The sequence below is a fragment of the Neovison vison genome, chromosome 14 (genome assembly GCF_020171115.1).
Source record: "Neovison vison isolate M4711 chromosome 14, ASM_NN_V1, whole genome shotgun sequence".
Classification (NCBI taxonomy): Eukaryota; Metazoa; Chordata; class Mammalia; order Carnivora; family Mustelidae; genus Neogale; species Neogale vison.
The window spans coordinates 712212-730729 of NC_058104.1; the positions used below are offsets into that span (position 1 = coordinate 712212).

General features: G+C 62.3%; 1 protein-coding gene across 1 annotated transcript; it reads right to left on the minus strand.

The window, feature by feature from the left end:
• Window positions 1–3461: 3461 nt before the first annotated feature.
• UBE2I (ubiquitin conjugating enzyme E2 I) lies at window positions 3462–17435 on the minus strand. Its single transcript, XM_044234166.1, has 7 exons — window positions 17371–17435; window positions 13024–13100; window positions 12751–12834; window positions 11602–11674; window positions 8036–8145; window positions 7817–7896; window positions 3462–5273 (listed from the first exon to the last, which is right to left on the minus strand). The coding sequence occupies exons 2-7, from the start codon at window positions 13087–13089 to the stop codon at window positions 5210–5212; spliced, it is 477 nt and encodes a 158-aa protein (XP_044090101.1). The 5' UTR covers window positions 13090–13100; window positions 17371–17435; the 3' UTR covers window positions 3462–5209.
• Window positions 17436–18518: the final 1083 nt, after the last annotated feature.

Consider the following 18518-nt stretch of genomic DNA (forward strand, 5'->3'; position numbering starts at 1 on the left):
CAAGGACAAGGTTTGCTGGCAGGAGGCCAGGGGTAGGCTGAGCTGAGCGCCAAAGGTGGGGGACCAGGGTTCCAGAACAGCCACTCGAAGGGAGGGAGCTCAGACGCAGCTGGGCACCAGGCTGTGACCCTCCCACGTTGCAGCCCCATTATGCCCACTTGGTGGAGTTCAGGGAGGGAGTGTGGCAACAGCATGGCCCTGGGGGGACCCAGCACCTCTCCCATCACCCCGGGATGGGACGGACAGGGCTCTGAGGGGGACACCACCTGTCGCAGCTCCCAGGTCCGGACCCATACGGGTCCAAACTGCCTTGGAGGAGACATGGCATTCCCAGGGTGGGTTTGGCTTCTGGAAGCTCTCTGCCTGCGGACCCTGCTTCCATCCTGGCCCAGCACAGCCAGCACAGGGGGATAGAGATGCTCAGGAACACACCTTGACTGCTTGGGACAAGCTGAGCCCGGGCTGCCTTCTGCACAGGATGGGGATTGCGGAGGGAGCAGCTGCTGCTCTCCCCTGGGGGCTGGCAGGTCCTGAGCTAGGATCTCAGAGCCCACGCCCCCCCCCCAGCCCCTGCAGTCCTTCGTGAGCTTCTGCCAACCTGTTGGAACAAACACGGGCCTGGTTGCCATGGTGATCATAATGGCTTTGGAGTGAAGAGATGAGATCCCACAGCCGCTATAAACAGGAAGTTAGGAGGGGCCGCTGCCAAGGGAGAGAACGCTGCTTGCACCCACATCCCCTGTCCTTTGGGGAGCATGGGGCTGGGGTCCAGCAGCACAGAGGCCCCAGCCCTAACCCTGTGGCCTGTTGGGGTGGAGGCCTGTTGGAGACCTCACCACCCTCTTTGACAGATAAGAAAGCTATGTCCTGGGGAGGGGAAGGGCTGTTCCCGGGCCACAAAGCAACTGGCTGGGTCCCGAGCCTGGCCCTGGACCTCAGTTCCCCCAGAAAATCCCTCGGGCCTCCATCCACAAACACTGGCTGGAAAGGGAGAGATGGGCCCATTCTTGCCCACTCCCATCCTCCTCCCCGCCTCGGTCAGGCCTCTGTCCCGTCACACCCCTCTGCTGCTCTGGACCTCAGTTTCCCTTTTGTTGGTGAAATGGACGTAGCAACGGCACCCACCCCTCAGCAAGGGGGCGGGGGGGGTCTCTTCGAGGAGGCGGTACTGGGTCAGGTCCACATGGGACGGTACCCATGGCCATGGTTGCCCTCGGGGCACTCAGTTCCCACCTCTGTAGGTGTGGGGGGGTGACCCCACAGCAAGGAGAGAGGGTGGGGAGGGGGCAATATGGAGCACGCATATTTCACAGCAGGAGTTGGGGCACAAAACCTCACCTAGAGAGATCAGGCTTGGCAGGACTGGTGGAGAGGTGGGATTCACCTCCTCTGGGCTCTGGGCAGGCAGGGGGTGCGGCTTTCCCTCCATACGGCCAGGAGAGAACCCCTAGGCTCTGGACAGATGCTCCGGCAGCTGGAGGGCAGGGAGAAGGGCAGCCCCGGAGGTGAGGGGGCGTCTCTGGAAGGACACGCCAGCCCTCATGGTTCAAAGACGTTTGGAGCACCTGGCCGGCTCTGTCAGTGGAGCATGCAACTCTTGATCTCCGAGTGTAGGTTCGAGCCTATATAAAAAAATAAAATTTTAGAGTAAGAAAACGGAGTAGCTTGACCTCATGCCCTCTGGTGGCAGCCCTTGGAATTGCAGGCAGAGCCCCTAGCAGGCAGGCTCCTCCCACTAGCTCCAGTCTGTTCCTGGGCACCTGTCAGGTGTGAGGGGGAGGGCAGCCATGGAGAATGGCAGAGGCAAAGCCCAGGGACTTGGACCAGGGCACTCAGGACCACAGGAATGCGTCCCATTGCCTGTGCCATCTGGGTGGTTCTGCCAGTAGAAGATGTGGCCCCAGGTGGGAGGGGTCATGTCACCAGAAGCCAACACCTGCACAGGTGAAGCCTGCACCAGGTCAGGGTGGTCTTGGGCTTCAGGCTCAGGTGCCACTGTGGGCCTGAGGTTTCCGTGGGGCTGGGGGAGGGGGCGGGAGCAGAGCAGCGGGCCCACACAGGGCTCCACGGGTCTCCGTGGGGGCCAGCCTCCTCGCCGCAGAGCGCTGTCCACTGTCTGTCCACTAAGCCTGCCCATCAGCTTCTGGCCCAGAGGCAGGTGTGCGGGGCCACCTCCCAGCAAGGCCCCTTCTGCACTCACTCCTCTGTGAGGGGCCGTGGAGGGGGCAAAGGTCGTGCGCCCCATCAGGAGGCAGAGATGGAGGAGCTGAGTACCCAGCACACTCCTCTGCACAAGGGGGGGCCCAGGTTCTGAGGCTCCAGGAGCGGGAGGGGCAGCATGAGCACCAAGGGCCCTTGTCTTCAGGAGGGTGCTGAGTAGGTCCCCTGGAAATGGAGAGGTCAGGGAGGGAGAACCGAGGCCTTGGACCCGCAACTTCGTGACAGGTGCTGGGTTCCTTAGGTCTGGGGACAGCAGGGTGGACGGGACCGAGAGCTCCCACCCTGTCCCACCCCATGGTCTTAAGCCAGCCCCCTCAGTCAGGGCCAGGGCCTTTGCAGATGGGATCCCAGCATCTGGAGGACTCCAGACAAGCCTTGGGCCACACCAACAGGAAAGCCCCCTGACCCAGCACCAGGGTCAGCTGGGGACAGAGCCTGGACCAGCATTTCTCAGGCCCCTCCCTGCTGGAGCAGGTTCAGACTGGTTCTAGGCGGCCCAAGCCAGTGTTCAGCCTGGCCCTCCAACCTTCACCAGGCAACTTGTCGTCATGGCAACCTCAAAATGGGGGCTGCCTGTCCGCAGAGCCTGAGCCGCACCCAGAGGCTTCCGGCAGCCCCACCAGGTAAGGAGGCAGCTTTGCACACAGGACAGCTGTGAGGGTGCGGATCTGGCCTGGGCGAGAACATCCTGGGAGGCCAGGGGGACTCTTGGGGACCCACTGCCCTTCCAGCCCTGGCCAGGTTTTCCCGGGAGCCCCAAGGCCAGGCCAGAGCCCCAGGCCATCCCAGCAGTACTGGGGTCTGAGTTGAGGACTCACATGCAGCTGGGCATTCCCGGGGTAGGCCCACCCCAGGAGTCAAGGACAGCTTGGGGTCCCGGGGGGGGACGCCCTGCTCTAGCAGGCCTGGGAGATGCAGGGGGCCCCTGGCCACAGGGCCAAAGTCAGCACAGGACGTGTGCCTGGTCTCCAGGGGGTCCACAGGGGCATTCCACCCTGGCTCCAGGGTCACTGGCACCCCCCTCCCCCCACCGCAGACCCCTGAGAGTCTGAGGTGGAGGGGTTGGGGGCAGGAAAAGGACACACCCTACAGGCAGCACTTTGTGGAAATGCTTTTAATTGGAGGGTTCTTAGATACAGTGGTTTATGTACTGCCCACAATTCCTTACTAATCATTCGGCGCCCCATGCCGGGAACACACTCTCGACCCTCACGTCGGAAACAGGCGGGCACATTGCATACTCCTGTTACAAGAGTCACATCTTTATTAAGCCAAGGACTGTGGCACAAAAGGACATTTCATTAGTGGAAATCATGACAATCTGCTAGAAACATTGATTACTTCAGAATGCTTCAACTAGAAAATATATTGAATTTCCATATATATTAACCATATACATGTGCAGCCGTTACTAAGTGTCGCTCAGTCATTACAAAATAAGACATTCTGGGAGAGGCTACAGACACACAAGCCAGCTGAGTCCCCGTGAAGGCCGTCTGTATCAGAACAAATCACCAACATCAAACGTCCAGCTTCGTCCGGCTAAGCGAGCGAGCAAGGCACTGGGACCTCGGAGCCACGCAAGAACTGTGGCCGAGGAGCCTCCGGACACGGCCTCCAACCTCTGCGGCCATCCTGCCGCTGGGCCGTGTCCCGATGCCCTTCCTGACCAAGGGCCCTTGCGACGGGCCCTCCGGCCCTGGCTCGGTCTATGCGCTGGAACCACAGGTGAGCCGTTGAGAGTCCCTGGAGCGGGGGATGGGGGAAAGGCGAGGTCAGCTGGTGCAGGGTCTTGAGCTCACCAGGCCGGGCCCCTGGCTTGCCCGTCTCCACCTAGGGCCTCCGGCGGCTGAGCCAGCTCCCAGACCTGTTTCCCAACTGAGCAGGCAGCTGACCTGGGGAAGCTGTGCAGTGGGCGCAGGTTTTGGGGTGCTATGTGAGCACAGCGCAGCAGGCAGACCGGGCTCAGAGCCCCTCGGGAACAGGGAGGCGCCTGTGCACGGTGGCCTCAGCCTGGCCCCCGCACTTGGGGTGGGGGCTGGCGCAGCGAGCGCAGGGAGGTCGCAGGGCAGCCAGTGAGGCCGGGTGGGCACTGAAGACTGCAGGCCCGAGGTGGACACCAGCACGTGCCAGAACGAGGGGGAGCTGCTGGCGCCCCGTCTTCCCTGGGGCTGGGTCCTGCCCACGCCAGTTCTAGAAGGCTCTTGACACCACTTCCGACCTGACCCCATCCGCTCTCTGCGCAGCCCCCAGACCTGGGGTGTGGGGACAGGCCCTGGACGCACGCCGTCCTCGCACACAGCACTGTTCAGAGGCCTGGGCCGAGCGCCACGCGGGTCCAGGCAAGGCCGGGCACAGCAGCGAGCTGGGCTCCGGGCACCTGCAGCCGTGTGGGGGGCCAGGCACCGTGAGGCCGCCTCCTCACGCTCTTAATGACGATAATGCAACGAAAACCTTTATATAAACAGTTTATTTACTCTAAACAGCAACACAGACAAAACGCCATATAAACACAAAGGAAGTGATGCGGAAACGAGACGCCGGCGGCCTTTGGATCTGAGGCTCATAAGCAACACAACCGGGGTCTGCGGGGAGCAAGGCGGGAGGGGCCGGCGGGCGGCTGCGTAGCTCTACACGGCGGGAGGCATGCCTGCATCCGCGAGCAAAGGAAACTAGCTCCTCGGGGCTCATCGAAGTATAAAAGTTTATAATTTTACAGCAGTTGAAATACTGACATCAATATTAAAATAAAAGCAAGTTTTACATAACAATCAAAAATACAAAAGACCGAAGGAAGAGACCCTGTATGAAAAACCGGGCAGCTCAGCGCGTCGAGGACTGCGTGCCAGCGGCGGAAATGGAAAATGGCGCCCGCCCCCCTCCCAGGTGACTAGTAATTGTACAGAGCAACGTCAGATTTGCAAAAATGTTGTAAACAAGTTCTTGCCAAACCAATCCCTTCCTTCTTACGCTGCTGTGTGGTCGCTGCTTATGAAGGTGCGAACTTCTTGGCTTGTGCTCGAACCCTCTTCTCGTACTCCACTCTGTTTTGGCTGAGGAGGAGGTCAAGAGAGAGACAGGTCAGCGGGCGCGGCCCCCTCAGGGCCCAGGGCGTCATGGGACGCAGAGCAGGCTCAGAGGTCGGCCTCTGATCAGAAAGGCCCGGGGGGCGGCCAGGCGTGTACCGCGCTCTAAGCCGGAAGCCGCTGCTTTCGTTCTGGAGAGAAAGTCCAGATTGCTGGGCACAAATCTTGGCTACAGACGGACGGGACTCCTGCTTGTTTCCCTGTGGGGCCCTGAGGGCCAACAGAAGCTCCAGGGCTGACCTGGGATCCTGCCCGGAGCCCAGGTGCAGTGTGTGCACGTGGGGACACTCGCCTGGGGGTATGGAGTGCTCCCCGCAAAGAAGCTAGGGGTCCCCCCAAGCTGTGGTCTCTCCATGGACGCCTCTCAGGACGCTGCTCCAGGTCACTGTGGCCCAGGCCCCGGGCACGCTGGGGCTCTCAGGGTGGAGGGACAAAGGGCCCCCGAGGGGACTTCCCTCAAGGGGCAGCAGGCTCCAGTGAACACACCACAGTGGTAGCCACCTGCCCGGGCCACGGAGAGCTGCGGCATCAAGGCCACAGGACTCCTGTCTGCGGCCTTTTCCGGCCCCAGAGCTCCAGGGCAGGGGCAGCCAGGCCGGCTGTCCACCGCCAGGGGAGCCCCTGTGGCCCGCAGCGGCCAGCGGAGCTGTTCCAACGTGCTCTTAAAAGGGACGCTGACGGGAGAAGTCGTGGGAACAAGGGCAGGCCAGGACTGGCGGCGACGCTTCCCAGAGCAGGAAAGACACCCAGCAGCCCCGGGGGAGCGGCCACACACCCTGCCGGGTCTGCTGGTGCATCACAGCGAGCCTCCAGTCCTGCTGCCCCGGCGCTGGGAAGAGACACGAAGAAGGCCGGCTGCTTACGGGGACACTGCGGTGCCTGTGGCCACCATCAGCCACAATGAGCGTCACCCATGACAAAGCACACACCGGGAGGCGCCTGGGTGGCTCAGTGGATAAAGCCTCTGCCTTCGGCTCAGGTCATGATCCCAGGGTCCTGGGATCGAGCCCCACATCAGGCTCTCTGCTTGGCGGGGAGCCTGCCTCCCCCTCTGTCACTGTCATTCCACCTGCCTGTGCTCTGTCTCTAACAAATAAGTAACCTTAAAATAAATAAATAATCTTAAGAAAACAAAAAACAAAAAAACCCTCGCGCACCAGGCCAGCAAGTTCTCGGAAGGCCCGAGACCTCCTCAGCTCTGCAGGCTACTTGGTCTGTCACGAGAACGTGGTGCATCCTGAGTGGCCTTGTATGCGAGGCTTAGGCCACTGTGTCAGTGCGGACAGATGGCACGGTGACATCGCACAGCACCCGGCTTGGGGCCAAGGGAGGGGACGGATCTCCTGAGTCACTGTGAGTGCACACACGCCAACAGGACAAGGGACCTGCTGCTGAGCCCCACTGGGACAGGCCCCGGCCCTGGCTGGGCGCATCCTGCTGCTTGCTCCTGGCCAACACTGGGCTGGGCCTAGGACCTGAAACCACTTTGGGGGGACAAATGCCATCGCCTGCAACCTGGCATTTCTCAGGTGCTCCCCGGACACGTCACCTGGCAATGTCCAGAGTGGCCGGAGTACAGTCCTGATCTCAGCTTTGACCCTCGGCACTGCTGATTCCAGAAACGTCCCCCAGGAGGAACACGCCCCAGCCTCTCCCCTAAGTTAGCCCCATCGGTCCCAGCTTTCCAAATGTGGAGGAGCAAGGGGTCAGAGTCCCCTCCCTGGCATAAGGCCCCTAACCCGGGCCAGCCTAAAAGGCTGGCGGACATGGCCAGGGGACCCAGGACCCACAACCGTGGGGCCTCTGCTCAAGCACAGGGTTCTCTCTGTGGCTGACTGGCCCAGGCCTGGGAATCTATCCTGGTCACTGCCTCCCTCAGTGCAGGCGGTGGGCAACACAGTACCACTCAGGGAAGGGCTGGGGCGAGGAGTGAACTCCTGACATCTGGTGGGGACAGCATGGCAGCTAGGTGACCCAGATCAAGCCAGGAGTACCGCTCCCCTGTGGCCCACATCTACGCCTGGGAGGAGCAGCAAGATGGAAACGGCGGGAGCTGTGGGCCCCTGGGGAGCCATGATACAGAACATGCCTCCTTTGGTGCCCGCCCGGGGGGCCCTGCTCTCTGAGCTGTACTAGGGTTCACCGAGGCACCTGGTTTGCCTGGCCACAGCTTATCAGGGACAAAGTAGCCAATAGGAGCCTATGTCATCCAACCTCCGTCTCCTGACCGTCCCCCCACCCTTAACCAACAGTGCTGTGGCCCTACTGGCCCTGGTCACCTGTTTTTGCCCACCACAGGCCCTTTGCACATGGAGCTCCCACTGCCTACAGGGCCTGCCTGCTTGCTTCCCGGCCTCAGACGCTTCCATGCCCACCTTACTCGGTCTCCCGGTCACGGGTCGAGTCTCAGGGCCATGCAAGAAAGGGAGTGGCAGCCTGGGCTGGACTTCTAGGGAAGCGTGTACAAGCCAACATGCGGCCACGGCAAGGGCAGCCGGACCAGTACTTACCAGTAAATCGTGTAGGCCTCTGCTTGAGCTGGGTCCTGGATATTTGGTTCATTTAGAAGTTCCTGTATTCCTAACAAGATCTGTGTAAGAAATAAAGAAAACACGGAGCTCAGCGGTTACAAAACCAAGCTTTCCGAGAACACTGGCCCCGGCTTCAGAGCAAGACCACCGTCCTCTGGCCCCACAGAAAGGCTGAGGCTGGCCCCCTGCATCTCGTACCTGCTTAATTGTGATGGCTGGCCTCCAGTCCTTGTCCTCCTCGAGGATGGACAGGCACACTGTGCCCGAAGGGTACACGTTCGGGTGAAACAGCGGTGGCTCAAATTTACCTGCGGCAGAGAGAGAAAGGAAACACGATTCTGTGGCAGCTGCTGTCCCCTGCCCTGCATTGGGCACCTTGCTGGCCAGCAGGCATGCGGTTCAGAATTGGGGCTGCGAGGTGGCAGTGTGGGCGGGGCGCACACAGTTCCCAGACTCAGGGGTGAAGCCATGTGGTTGCCTAGGTCCCTGGCCCTGGTCACCCTCACCCACCTCCCCAAGCCAGCCCAGATGTGGGAAGGAGGACAGCTGTAGCAATGAGGACAGTCCTGGGGGCACAGTGGAGGGCAGGAACTCTGAGGTCCTTCCAAAAAAGTGGCCATTTTCAGAGCAAATCACCCTGCTTTGAAGACAGGCCTGTAGGACCTCACACTATCCCCCTCCACGTTTTTTAAAACACAAAAACTAAAACAAAACAAAAACACCACATAGGAAACTATAAAATGTATAAGAACAAGAACTGCGTTGAACCCACCCTGGGACGGCTAAGGTCTGAGGCCACTTCTCTTCATGTGGGCGCCCTACCCTCCCCCTCCCCCTCTACGTACATTCACCCAGAAAAGCACGACGGGGGCAGAGCAGCTCGAGGATCCCAAAACGACAAGACAGCTGGAGCCGCCCCGAGCTGCTCTTCGCCCCCAGCACGCGAGCAGCACCCCGGCGGGGACTCCTCAGACACAGGCGCCGTGGCAAGTGTCCCCCCCACCCCACCACGGAGCCACCTCTGCTCGCACCCGGCCGCCGTAGACAAAGCCGTGAGCAGGCGTTGTGTGTCTGTCCTGAAAAGGAGGCAGTGCCCGTGCGCAGCTTCCACACGCCCAGCAGAGCCAGCCAGGCCCCGTGGAGCTCTGCCACCCCGCTACGGAGCGGCAGCCGCCTCGTGCGACTCGGGCTGGTGCTGCCCTGGAGACTCCGGGGGCGAGTGCCACACAGTCCGCTTTTCAAAACACCCATCAAGTCTCTCGTCCATTTGCAGTGGGGCCATCCCGACTCGCCGAGCGCCACGCACATTCTGGCCACAAGCCCCATCTGGTGGGCCTCGCGGGAACCTTCTTCCGTGCCATGGATGCCTTTTCGCTCTTCCTCTGGTCCCTCCAGTGAGCACAACCCCTGGTCTGCGTCTCATCTGAGGGGCGGGTCTGCTGTGTTACCGAGGAAAGCGCACGGTCGAGGGAGCAGCCGCTTCCCCTGAAGCCCTGACCCCAATTCTGGTCCCCGCTGGCTCCCTCTGCCTGGAGAGGTCCCTGCCCCGAGGTGTCACAGAGCCCAAGGCGTCACAGAGCCCACCGCTGACTCCCACGGGGACTCTGGGTCCGACTGCGTGTCATCGCGTGGGGAAGAACCGCCGTGGTGTGGGTCCTCCCCTCCGGTGGCTGTGGGCCAGCCCCCACTGCCCACCATGGGCTCGTCCACGGACCCTGGGGCTGCCTCGGGCTTCCGGTGAGCACACGCTCGCGTCTGGATAATCACTTGGTTAGCGCAGCTGGTGCCCGGGCAGGCCCAAGCCCGGCTCCCGCAGACACGGCGCAGACACAGCAGGTGGCGGGCCCCAGCTACTCGGCCCTTTCCACCCTGGCCGCACGTGGCTTGCAAATGTCCGGTGACAGACCTGGGCACCTTCCTTCTCTCTGCAGGCTGGCAGGGACGACAGCCTCTCTTGCGAAGGGCCTGCTGGCTGGCGGGCTCTCTGCCTTTTCCTCACTGACCGCGTGCGTGCCCTTCAGGTACTCAGGGTACGTGCTCAGGATCACCCGGAACCTTCTCCGCACCCCACTCCGCCGCTGTCCCCAGGGAAGGCCTGCTCTAGGTGTCTTGCAATCCGCTTGCGGGCTGCTCCGCCCCCAGGGGGCGCCCTGTGTCACTGCTCAAAGTTAAAGGGACCCAAGGAATGGAGGTGCCACCTCCTACCCACCCCCTTCCTCTCAGAGCCCTACGGCTCCACCTCTGCGTGGGGCGTCCAGATCTCTCTGGGAGGCTGATTCCCTCCTCCTTCCGCTGCGATGCCCCGTGGTCTGTTACTTAGGGCACCCTCTTCCCACACCTCTTGCTCCTTCTGTCAAGAACTGAGCCACCCTGCGTGTGGTGGCTCTGCTCCGCGGGCCTGCGTCTCCCGTCACCGGGTCCCCGCGGCTGGGGCGTCGAGGTCCCATCTTGCCCATCCCGCTGTCAGAGCCGGGTACCCGCTCCTGACGAGCCTCTGCCTGGGCCTCACAACCACCCCCGGCACTCTGAGGGCCAAACCACTCTCCACCCTCTGCGCCTCTACCTGCCAGGGTCCCCGTGGCCACTGCCACACAAATGTGCTTGGACTGTACCTGGGATCACACGTGCCCCACAGACAGGCTTCGAGACAACAGACACCCTCACAGCACTGGGGCTTCCCGCCCACCCGGGGAACCCAGGTCCTTGTGTCGGAACCTGTCCTTGGCTTCTGTGCTGTGCTCCAGACCCTCCAGTCTGGAGATGTGAACTCTGGGTGGATTCACTCTCGTGTCTGAGGCTACTGTAGCACCTGGTTTGAATGCTTCACTTGTAGCAACTCCAGGAAAACAGGCTTTTGCACGTTAACCTCTCATCCCATGACCTTCACAAGCCAGTGCCGGGAAGGCGGCTTGCAGCCCGTCTCCCTTTCATGCTCTTCTGTGGGCACTTTTCTCTTTCTTGTTGCATTTGCTCAAACTTCCATATTGAACAGAATTGAGAAAAGCAACTAAAATGTATCTCATTTTTCAATGAAGGCAGTCATTTGAAGGGACAGCTGCACGTGGCGAAAGTATCGGAACAGCAGAGAATCACCCTGAACAGTCTCCATCCCAGTGGTTACCCCGCTAATCATTGATTTCTCAAGTTCTTCTGGTACATGCCCTCATAATGGAAAATGTACTTCTATCTTCTGAATAAATAACTGCAGAGTAAACGTTTACACACGGCCTGGCCTTGCCACGGGCTGTGCACACACGGAGACACGTGTTCACTGCCCAACTGACCGACCACGGACAGGGCTGGGGAAACTCTGGCCACAAAGCAGGAGGGACTTGTAGGCCCTCACCGCCACAGTTCTGCCATAGAGCACAGCACTGTGTGAGGCACCGCGACCTGCCCGGGCTGCACACACAAAACTGTTACCAGCAGGGAGAGTGACACTGAGTGAGGGACATAAGGCAGCCTGAGGGGGGAGGCCCTGGACTGTGGTCCTTCACATGCCCATCCCTGCTGGGGCTGGAGATAGTGGCACCTTCTCCCCAGGAGGCACAAAGAGCCCGGGAGCCTCCCAGTGATCACAGCCAGAATCTGTGACCCAGCCCACTGTGTGTGCCTCCCAGCCCAGGGGCCTTGAATGAGCTCCGATCCACAGCCAGGCTCAGGGACAGGAGTCCCCAGAGTCACCCCCCAGAGAACACTGGATCGCAGATCTCTGCTGGAACGTGCCGGAGCCGAGTGACTCTGGCAGACTTCGCTCTACTCACATTTTGGGGGTGAGGATGGGTAATCGTCTTTGAAAAGCATCCGGAGCTTAAACAAGCCTCCTTCCCAGGGAGTCTGTTGGGAAACGAAGCAGCGGTTAGGAGCGCGGCGCGCTGAGCACAGAAAAGCCGGCTTCTGCAGACCGTCCCCCGGCACCATCCCAACAGGGAGGTGGACTCCTAAACTAGCCCAAAGACCAGCTGTCCCCATGACAGAGCTGTGTCTTCATGGCCCCCAAAGAGGCCTGGAAAGAGCCCTCCCTGGGGAGGAGTGGGGCTGAGGGTGGACTTCTGGAAAGATAGCAGGGACTTGGCAGCGCCTATGACCCCAGGACTGGGGGGAGTGGGTCGCGGTCAGATCTCCATCTAAGCAGCTGCATCGAGGCCCCTCCCTCCAGCTCTGTGACCCCACAGCCCTCCCCAGCCTCCTCTGGGAGGAAGACGGCCACCCCCGCTGCAGTCTCAGACAAGAGATGGAGAATGGTCACAGCACAGGCAGAGGCGCAGGCTGGCCGCCGAACCCAGACCCAGACCCCGTCACCGCGCAAAGCCATGTCCTACCCCCACCAGCTTCACAGAGGAAGAGGCGGCTCCCGGACGGTCACCACGAACCACAGGGGAAAGAAAACAGGCGACAAGGCCTCGGGAATAATGGGGACACCTCAGGGGCCTCCTCTTCCCTTTGGGGTCATCCCGGAAGAGCTGGACACAGGGTTGTGGGAGACCCTCACTCCCATATGCTTCCAGCATGCTGGTCCCCAACGGCCCTGGCACGCTCAGGCTGCACACAGCTTTCCCAGCTGGCCCACGGGGAGCGTCTGCATCTGAGCAGAAGCAGCTAGCCCGGAAAGACTGCCGGGACCAGCATCACGAGCTCGGGGCTGAAGGACAAGTGTGAAGGCCCTCAAAGCTCCTCTTGCCCCAGAAATGCAGCACGTTCTGGCCCCCAGGCTTGGTGGGGGTGTGGCATCCACCCCTCTCCACAGCCCGGCTCCCCTTTCTCAATTACAAGTGCCCATGGGGCGGGGCTGGGGGCATCACAGGTCACCCTACCCCTGCCCCCCCAGGGGGATGGGGCCAGGGCCTGTGGGGCCGACATGGGGCAGGCTGGCCGGAGGTAAGAGCAGCTCCGGTAAGAAAAGCCTCTCTTACCCCTTTCTTCCCCGGAATGGCGCACTCCCAGTTCATGAGGTTCATCGTGCCGTCGGGATTCTTTGTCGGGACGGCCACAAAGCCCTGAGAGAAGACAAGCACACAGGCACATCAGTGCCACGAATCCCAGCTCGCCCGCTCGCAGAACTGTCCTGTGACCCCAGCGGGCGCTCTGCACAGCGTGTGACAGGCCCGAGCGGAAAGGGGACTTCCCGGTTTCCACAGGGGGAATCGAGTTCACTCTGCTGCGTGCAGAAATAAAGCTTTCCTTACAAACGGGTGGTCCTTCCTCCAGGCTTTTCGCTCCTGGGCGAGTCTGCTGAGGGCGATCCCCGACATGTTCAAAGTCCCTGGAAGAGACCGGACAGAGCAAGCAGTTAATTGAGGCAGCCCTCAGGCTCCCCGCCGCCCCCAGGGCCCCAAGGCACACACCGCAGGCACAGCGAGACCGGGGTGCAGGAAGGCCGAGGCACAGGCCTGGGGCCACACGGCTGTCAGGTGCTGTGCAGGGAGAGCCCGCCAGCACTCCTGGCAGATGCCCACACCCTTGCCCACTCTCCTGCGTCCCATGGTGGCGGGCTAGAGCAACAGGGATCCCAAGCTGTCAGACTCCTCACTGCCAGACTCCGCAGGAAACGCAAGGACAAGGTGAGGCTGTCCACAGCACCGCCTGACGACGGGGAGGGGGCCATGGGTGTGGCAGGGTGCTCTCCTTTGCCAGTGGAGATGCGGGTGGGGTGCCATCAGGCCCCAGCTTAGAATTTAAATTCAGGTCTGGCCAGGAAAATAATCCTTGTTCTTGAAAGCAACGGAGAAGAAAAGCGCCCCAGGGCGGACAGCTGTCCAAGCGCATCACAGACAAGTCCCTAGACCACACCTAGCCCACAGCACCCAAGAGACCTACCTCTCACCGCGGCCCCCAGAACTGTCCTCTGTCCCCTCCACTTTTGCATCCCACAGCACCCCCATCCCCTGGCGGGTCAAGGCCTGTCTGCCATTCACTTCGGGAGAGTCAGCAGAAGGTTGGGGTGGCAGCAGGGAGCACCCAGGAAGGCCAGAAGACACCCTGGTAGGCCCGCAGGCAGGTCAGCCCACGGCCCGCCTGCTGTGTCCACCTGTCCTGGGAGTGGGTGCTGGAGTGGGGTGGGGGGAGGGCGGCTCGAAGACCTGCCGTTCCTCGCAGGACCTCCAGACCACCCCCACCTCCACCCCCACCCCAGCCCAGAATCCCCCATGCACAGCCCCGCACAACCTGCAGCTCAAGCGGACTGTCCAGTCCGCTGCTTCCCCAGCGGGGCCTAACAGGCCGGCACCCCCAGCTGCCCTCAGAGAGTCTGACCCGAGGTCCGTCTGGTGGTCTTCAAAGTCCACGGAAACACTGGAGATACCCAGAACCCAGCACTTCCCCTAGACAAAGCTTGACAAGACGAAGAAGGTGTCTCCTGGAAGAGAACACCGACCCTTCAGGCTTCCACAGAAGGCCGGCAACAGGTCCTTCAGCTCTTGCGGGGAAAGAGGTGCAACACCCCACGTGCCTGACTGCGACACAGGGTTCTGCACACCACGAGGGCTCTCAGCCAGACTCAGGACAACCTCCCAGCCACGCTTCCCAGTTCAGGCTCAACTACCCGTCCCTAGCCAGGCTCAACACAGACCTGGGAACAACCAGAAGAGAAACCCAGAAAGCAAGATTCCAGCTAAGCAGGGAACCTCAACTTGAAGCCAGCTAGGGCCCCCCCGCCCTTCCTGTTAGCCACTCCTGTGCAGCAGCCCCCAGGCCAGCTCAGGCTGACCTTCGACTGCCCCCGAGCCCTCCAATCCACATCACACTCATCACTCCGGCCCCCGCTGCTCCCCCGCAGTTACCCCACTCCCAGTCCCCGAGCGACACACACCCTGCCCAGGGCTCCCACACCGCTGTGCAGCAGGAGTGAGGCCAATAGCTCAATAGAGACCAGCCCTAGACTCTCCAAGTGGGGTCCTGGATGCTTGTCAGAAACGCACATCCTCCAAGTCCCTGGGGCCCTCAGTCAGGAACTCTGGGTAGGGCCCAGTGCTCAGGGTTTAGGAGACTCTTGGACAATTCTTTTCCCAAGAAGTTAAGTGGGACGAGTGGTCTGGGAATGGCCGTCCCAGAGAGCCACCACAGTCCCCGGTGTCCTGCAAGAGCCCAGGTCTCAGGAAGTGGGGTGAGTCACGACAAAGCGCCAGACCAGCTAGACGCCAACCCGTTTCAAAAAACATTTACTGAAATTATAACACGAAAAAATCATAGGTCTCTACTCATGATGCATGGCCGTAAGGATGATGGAACAGATCTGACCCCAGAACACACCTTGTAACAAATGCTCAACCTTACTGGACCTCAAAATCACATACAAACTAGACACCACCATGCTAGGACCAAAAAAGACCTCCAATTCAGCACCACAAGATCCCAGCATTCTGGTCTGCACCCTCTGTCCCCAGCCCTGTGCAGACCAGACCGCCAGGAACATGACGCCATGGGTGTCTGGGACCACCCTTGCACACACCTGCCCTGATCTCCTTCACAGCACAGCACCCGTCTGGAGTATTTGTCCGGGCAGAAGCGGGGTCCAGGGTGCATGTCCTCTTGTCAGATGTGGGCAATAATGAACCTGAGACTGAAAATCCTTCACCTCCACGTGTTTCTCAAACTCTTGCCCCAACAACAATCCCAGGGTCAGCAGAGATGCCCTTCCCTGCAAGACTCGAGGACAAGGCACACTCCTGCCCCCTGGCGCTTGGCAACACTCCCCCGGCCCCCCAAGCAGGTGGCACAAGTTGGCAGGTCGCTTCTGCCAAATCAGCTGGCACAGAGGTTTGGTGCCCAAACACAAGAAGCCTGACAAGCACTTCTTTTAAGTGAGATGCAAGGTCTCTGCGAATTTGAGCTCAGCCAGGAATCAAAACAGGTTCCTGAAACCCCAGGCCCGCCCAAGCGATCCTGAGTACGCCTGCTTGCTGACCCTGTGTCACAACCCTGCTGCAGGCCACCTCCTCTGCCCTGAAGACCGGACAGAGCCGCCTGCAGAGGTCTTGTCCCAGATCCTAGCTGTGTAAGCTGTCCCACCTTGTGGGAGGTAATGAGGGGTGGTCCCGTGAGAGCTCCTGCAGCCCCCTCCTCAGGGGTGCCAATGGGCCAGACGGGGTGCCAAAGCAGGTTTCTGCCATCAGGGCGAAGAGCCACAGGTGCACAGCTGCCCGGTAGAGACCTGGTCTCTAAAACATGCTTCCACTCCCAACGGCCCTCCCGCTATCTTCCACAAAGCAGCCCATTTGTTACATTTTAACTACAACACAGAAGGGATCATTTAGGATCTCCACCGAAAACCCAAGCTAACAGACCTGCACTTAGGGAGCAGGTAATGTAGGTACGCATTAACCAGATACTGCAGAGAAGCAGAGGCGAGATGAAGACTGTCTCTGAACCACAGGCAGAATGGGAGGTCTGCCCTCCACCTCCCTCCACCGCTCCCACACTGGGATGTACTAGAAGATGCTCTTCTCCGATCCTGCCCTGCTCCCCGAGGGCAAGAACCCCAGAGCCACTTCCTGGCTGCCCGAGTGCCCGGAAGGCTCTTCTCTTCCCCTTCCTCAAACTTCTCAGTCTGTAAAATGGGTGAAAGCCCCTAAAATAGGCCACAAACAATGCAGAGAAAGTGGGGGTTCATCTCCCTTTCTGTAAAGTCGGTTCTCTACCCAAAGGCAGTTCCCTGAACAGCAAGAAATATTCAGGGCTCCAGACCCCAGACGGCAACAAGTCGAAGGCCAGCTGTACAGACCCAGGAACTGAGGATATTCCCGCACTACACCCAGCGAGCCAGGCACGGCCGCGATCCGGAGCCCGGCTCACCGTGCCCGCCCCTCCTCCTGCTCTCGGAGCTACCAGGTCCGCCCTCCGTTCAGCCCCCACAGAGCGACCTCCTGGAAGCCCCCCTTCAGCGCTCCGTTCGGGTCCCACCAAGCGCGAGCGGCGCGCTTCAAAGGCAGGAGAAAACTCGGACGGCTCCGCTCTCCAGACCCCCGCCAGGCCCGCCGGCGCGGCCGCACTCCGCCACTTGGAGCTCCTCCTGCCGTGCACGCTCTCCCCGGCTGGCAAGCGCCACAGGTCTGTGTGCAGACCGTGACCCCGGAAACGAATTTCCCTGGGGCGGAGGAGAACCGCGGCGGCGGGGCGGCCCAGGCTCGCGTCCCTGTCAACAGCGGCCGCTGCCAGCAGCAGCTCGGGGACGCCGCCGCGCGCGCGCGCCAGGGGGCCGTTCTCCCCGCTCCCGAACGGGCGCGCGGCGGGGGCTCGAAGGGCCGGCCGGCCGCGACCCCAGCCAGGCCCGGCGGGGGCGGGGGCGGGCCCGAGGCCGGCGGGACCCGGGACGCGGTGCGGGGGGGTAAGCCGCACGGCCGCGGCTCCCAGGCGGACCTGACCCCGGGGCGCGGGGGCCCTGCTGGGAGCCGGGGTGCGCGGGGCAGGCCGGGCCGGGGGGTCGGGGGTGAGGAGGCACCCGCCCGGCCCGGGCCCGACGGCGGCCGAGGCCCCTGCGCCCAGAGGCCGGCCCCCGCCCGCGCCTCCCGCCGCCCACCCGCGCCCCCCGCGCTCACCTCGGGCGGCCGCGGCCCGGCGAGCGAGGCGGACGAGGCGGCGGCGGCGGCGGCGGCGGCGCTCCCTTTGTCTCGGGACTTCCCTCCCGAGCCCGCTCCGCGCGCAGCCCGAGCGCTCCGAGGACCCCGGCGGGCGGGGCGGGGCGGGGCCTGCGAGGGCTGCCCGTCGCGCGCCTGCCCCGCAAGCCGCCGGCACCGCCCCCACGGCCTCCGCCGCCTGCGCCCCCGCGCGCCGCCCGCCGCCCGCGCCCTGTCGCCGCGGGCCCGCGCTCCGGGACCGGCCTGGGAGCCTGGTCCGGGTGCGACTTTCCAGTCAGGCTGCGCTGCGGACACCTTCGCCCTTAAAGGAGCCGCGTCCCCGAATGGAGGGAGCGTCGGCAAACTCCCCCTCGTGATGCGTGCGTCCACTCGAGGACACGCCGGCGGGCAGCAGGGGCAGAGGGAGGCCGAGATCTCCAAGGGCTCCCCGGATGCCGCGCGGGCAGCTCTTCGGGCACGGGTCCCGGAGGTCTCCTTGGGGCTGGAGATAGGGGCCGGGGGGAAAAGACCACTGAGGCCTAAGGATCCCCTGAAGCGTCGCAGCACGGTGACGGTCCCCGGAGCACGGCGGCCTGTGAAGCCCCTTGCTATTGGCCGGCTCGGGGCCCTGGGCGGGGCGTCCGTCGAAGCCGCCCAATGAGTTGACCCGGTACAAGAGGCCGAGTCGCGACCCGACCGACGGGAGGAGAAGAGCGGACGCTCCCTAACCCGGGGCTGGCCGGGGGTGGGGGCGGGGCGCCAGGGCTGCAGGCGGGTGGGGGAGGGGAGGGGAGGGGAAAGGATGGGCGGGCTGGCCCGTAGCGAATACTGGCCCCTCCCGGCCTCTCCGGGCGCCTCCCCGTCGGGCGCGCCTCGCTGCCCAAACTCCAGCCCACGGTGGGGGAGCAGGCGCCTTCCAAGGTCAGCCTGCTCCGCCCGTGGACACCTCGGGGTTAGGAGTTGGTAGGTGTCCCCCCTCCCCCACTCCGAGCAGCGGCGGGTGGAGGGCATCGCGCACTCAGGCTGCACTGCGTGGAGTGGGGGGCGCTGGACTGCCAAAGCAACTCGCATCCATTCACTTCTTTTCCTCCGTTTCTCCTCCCTCCTCTCCCCAGAGACCCCTAGTTGGA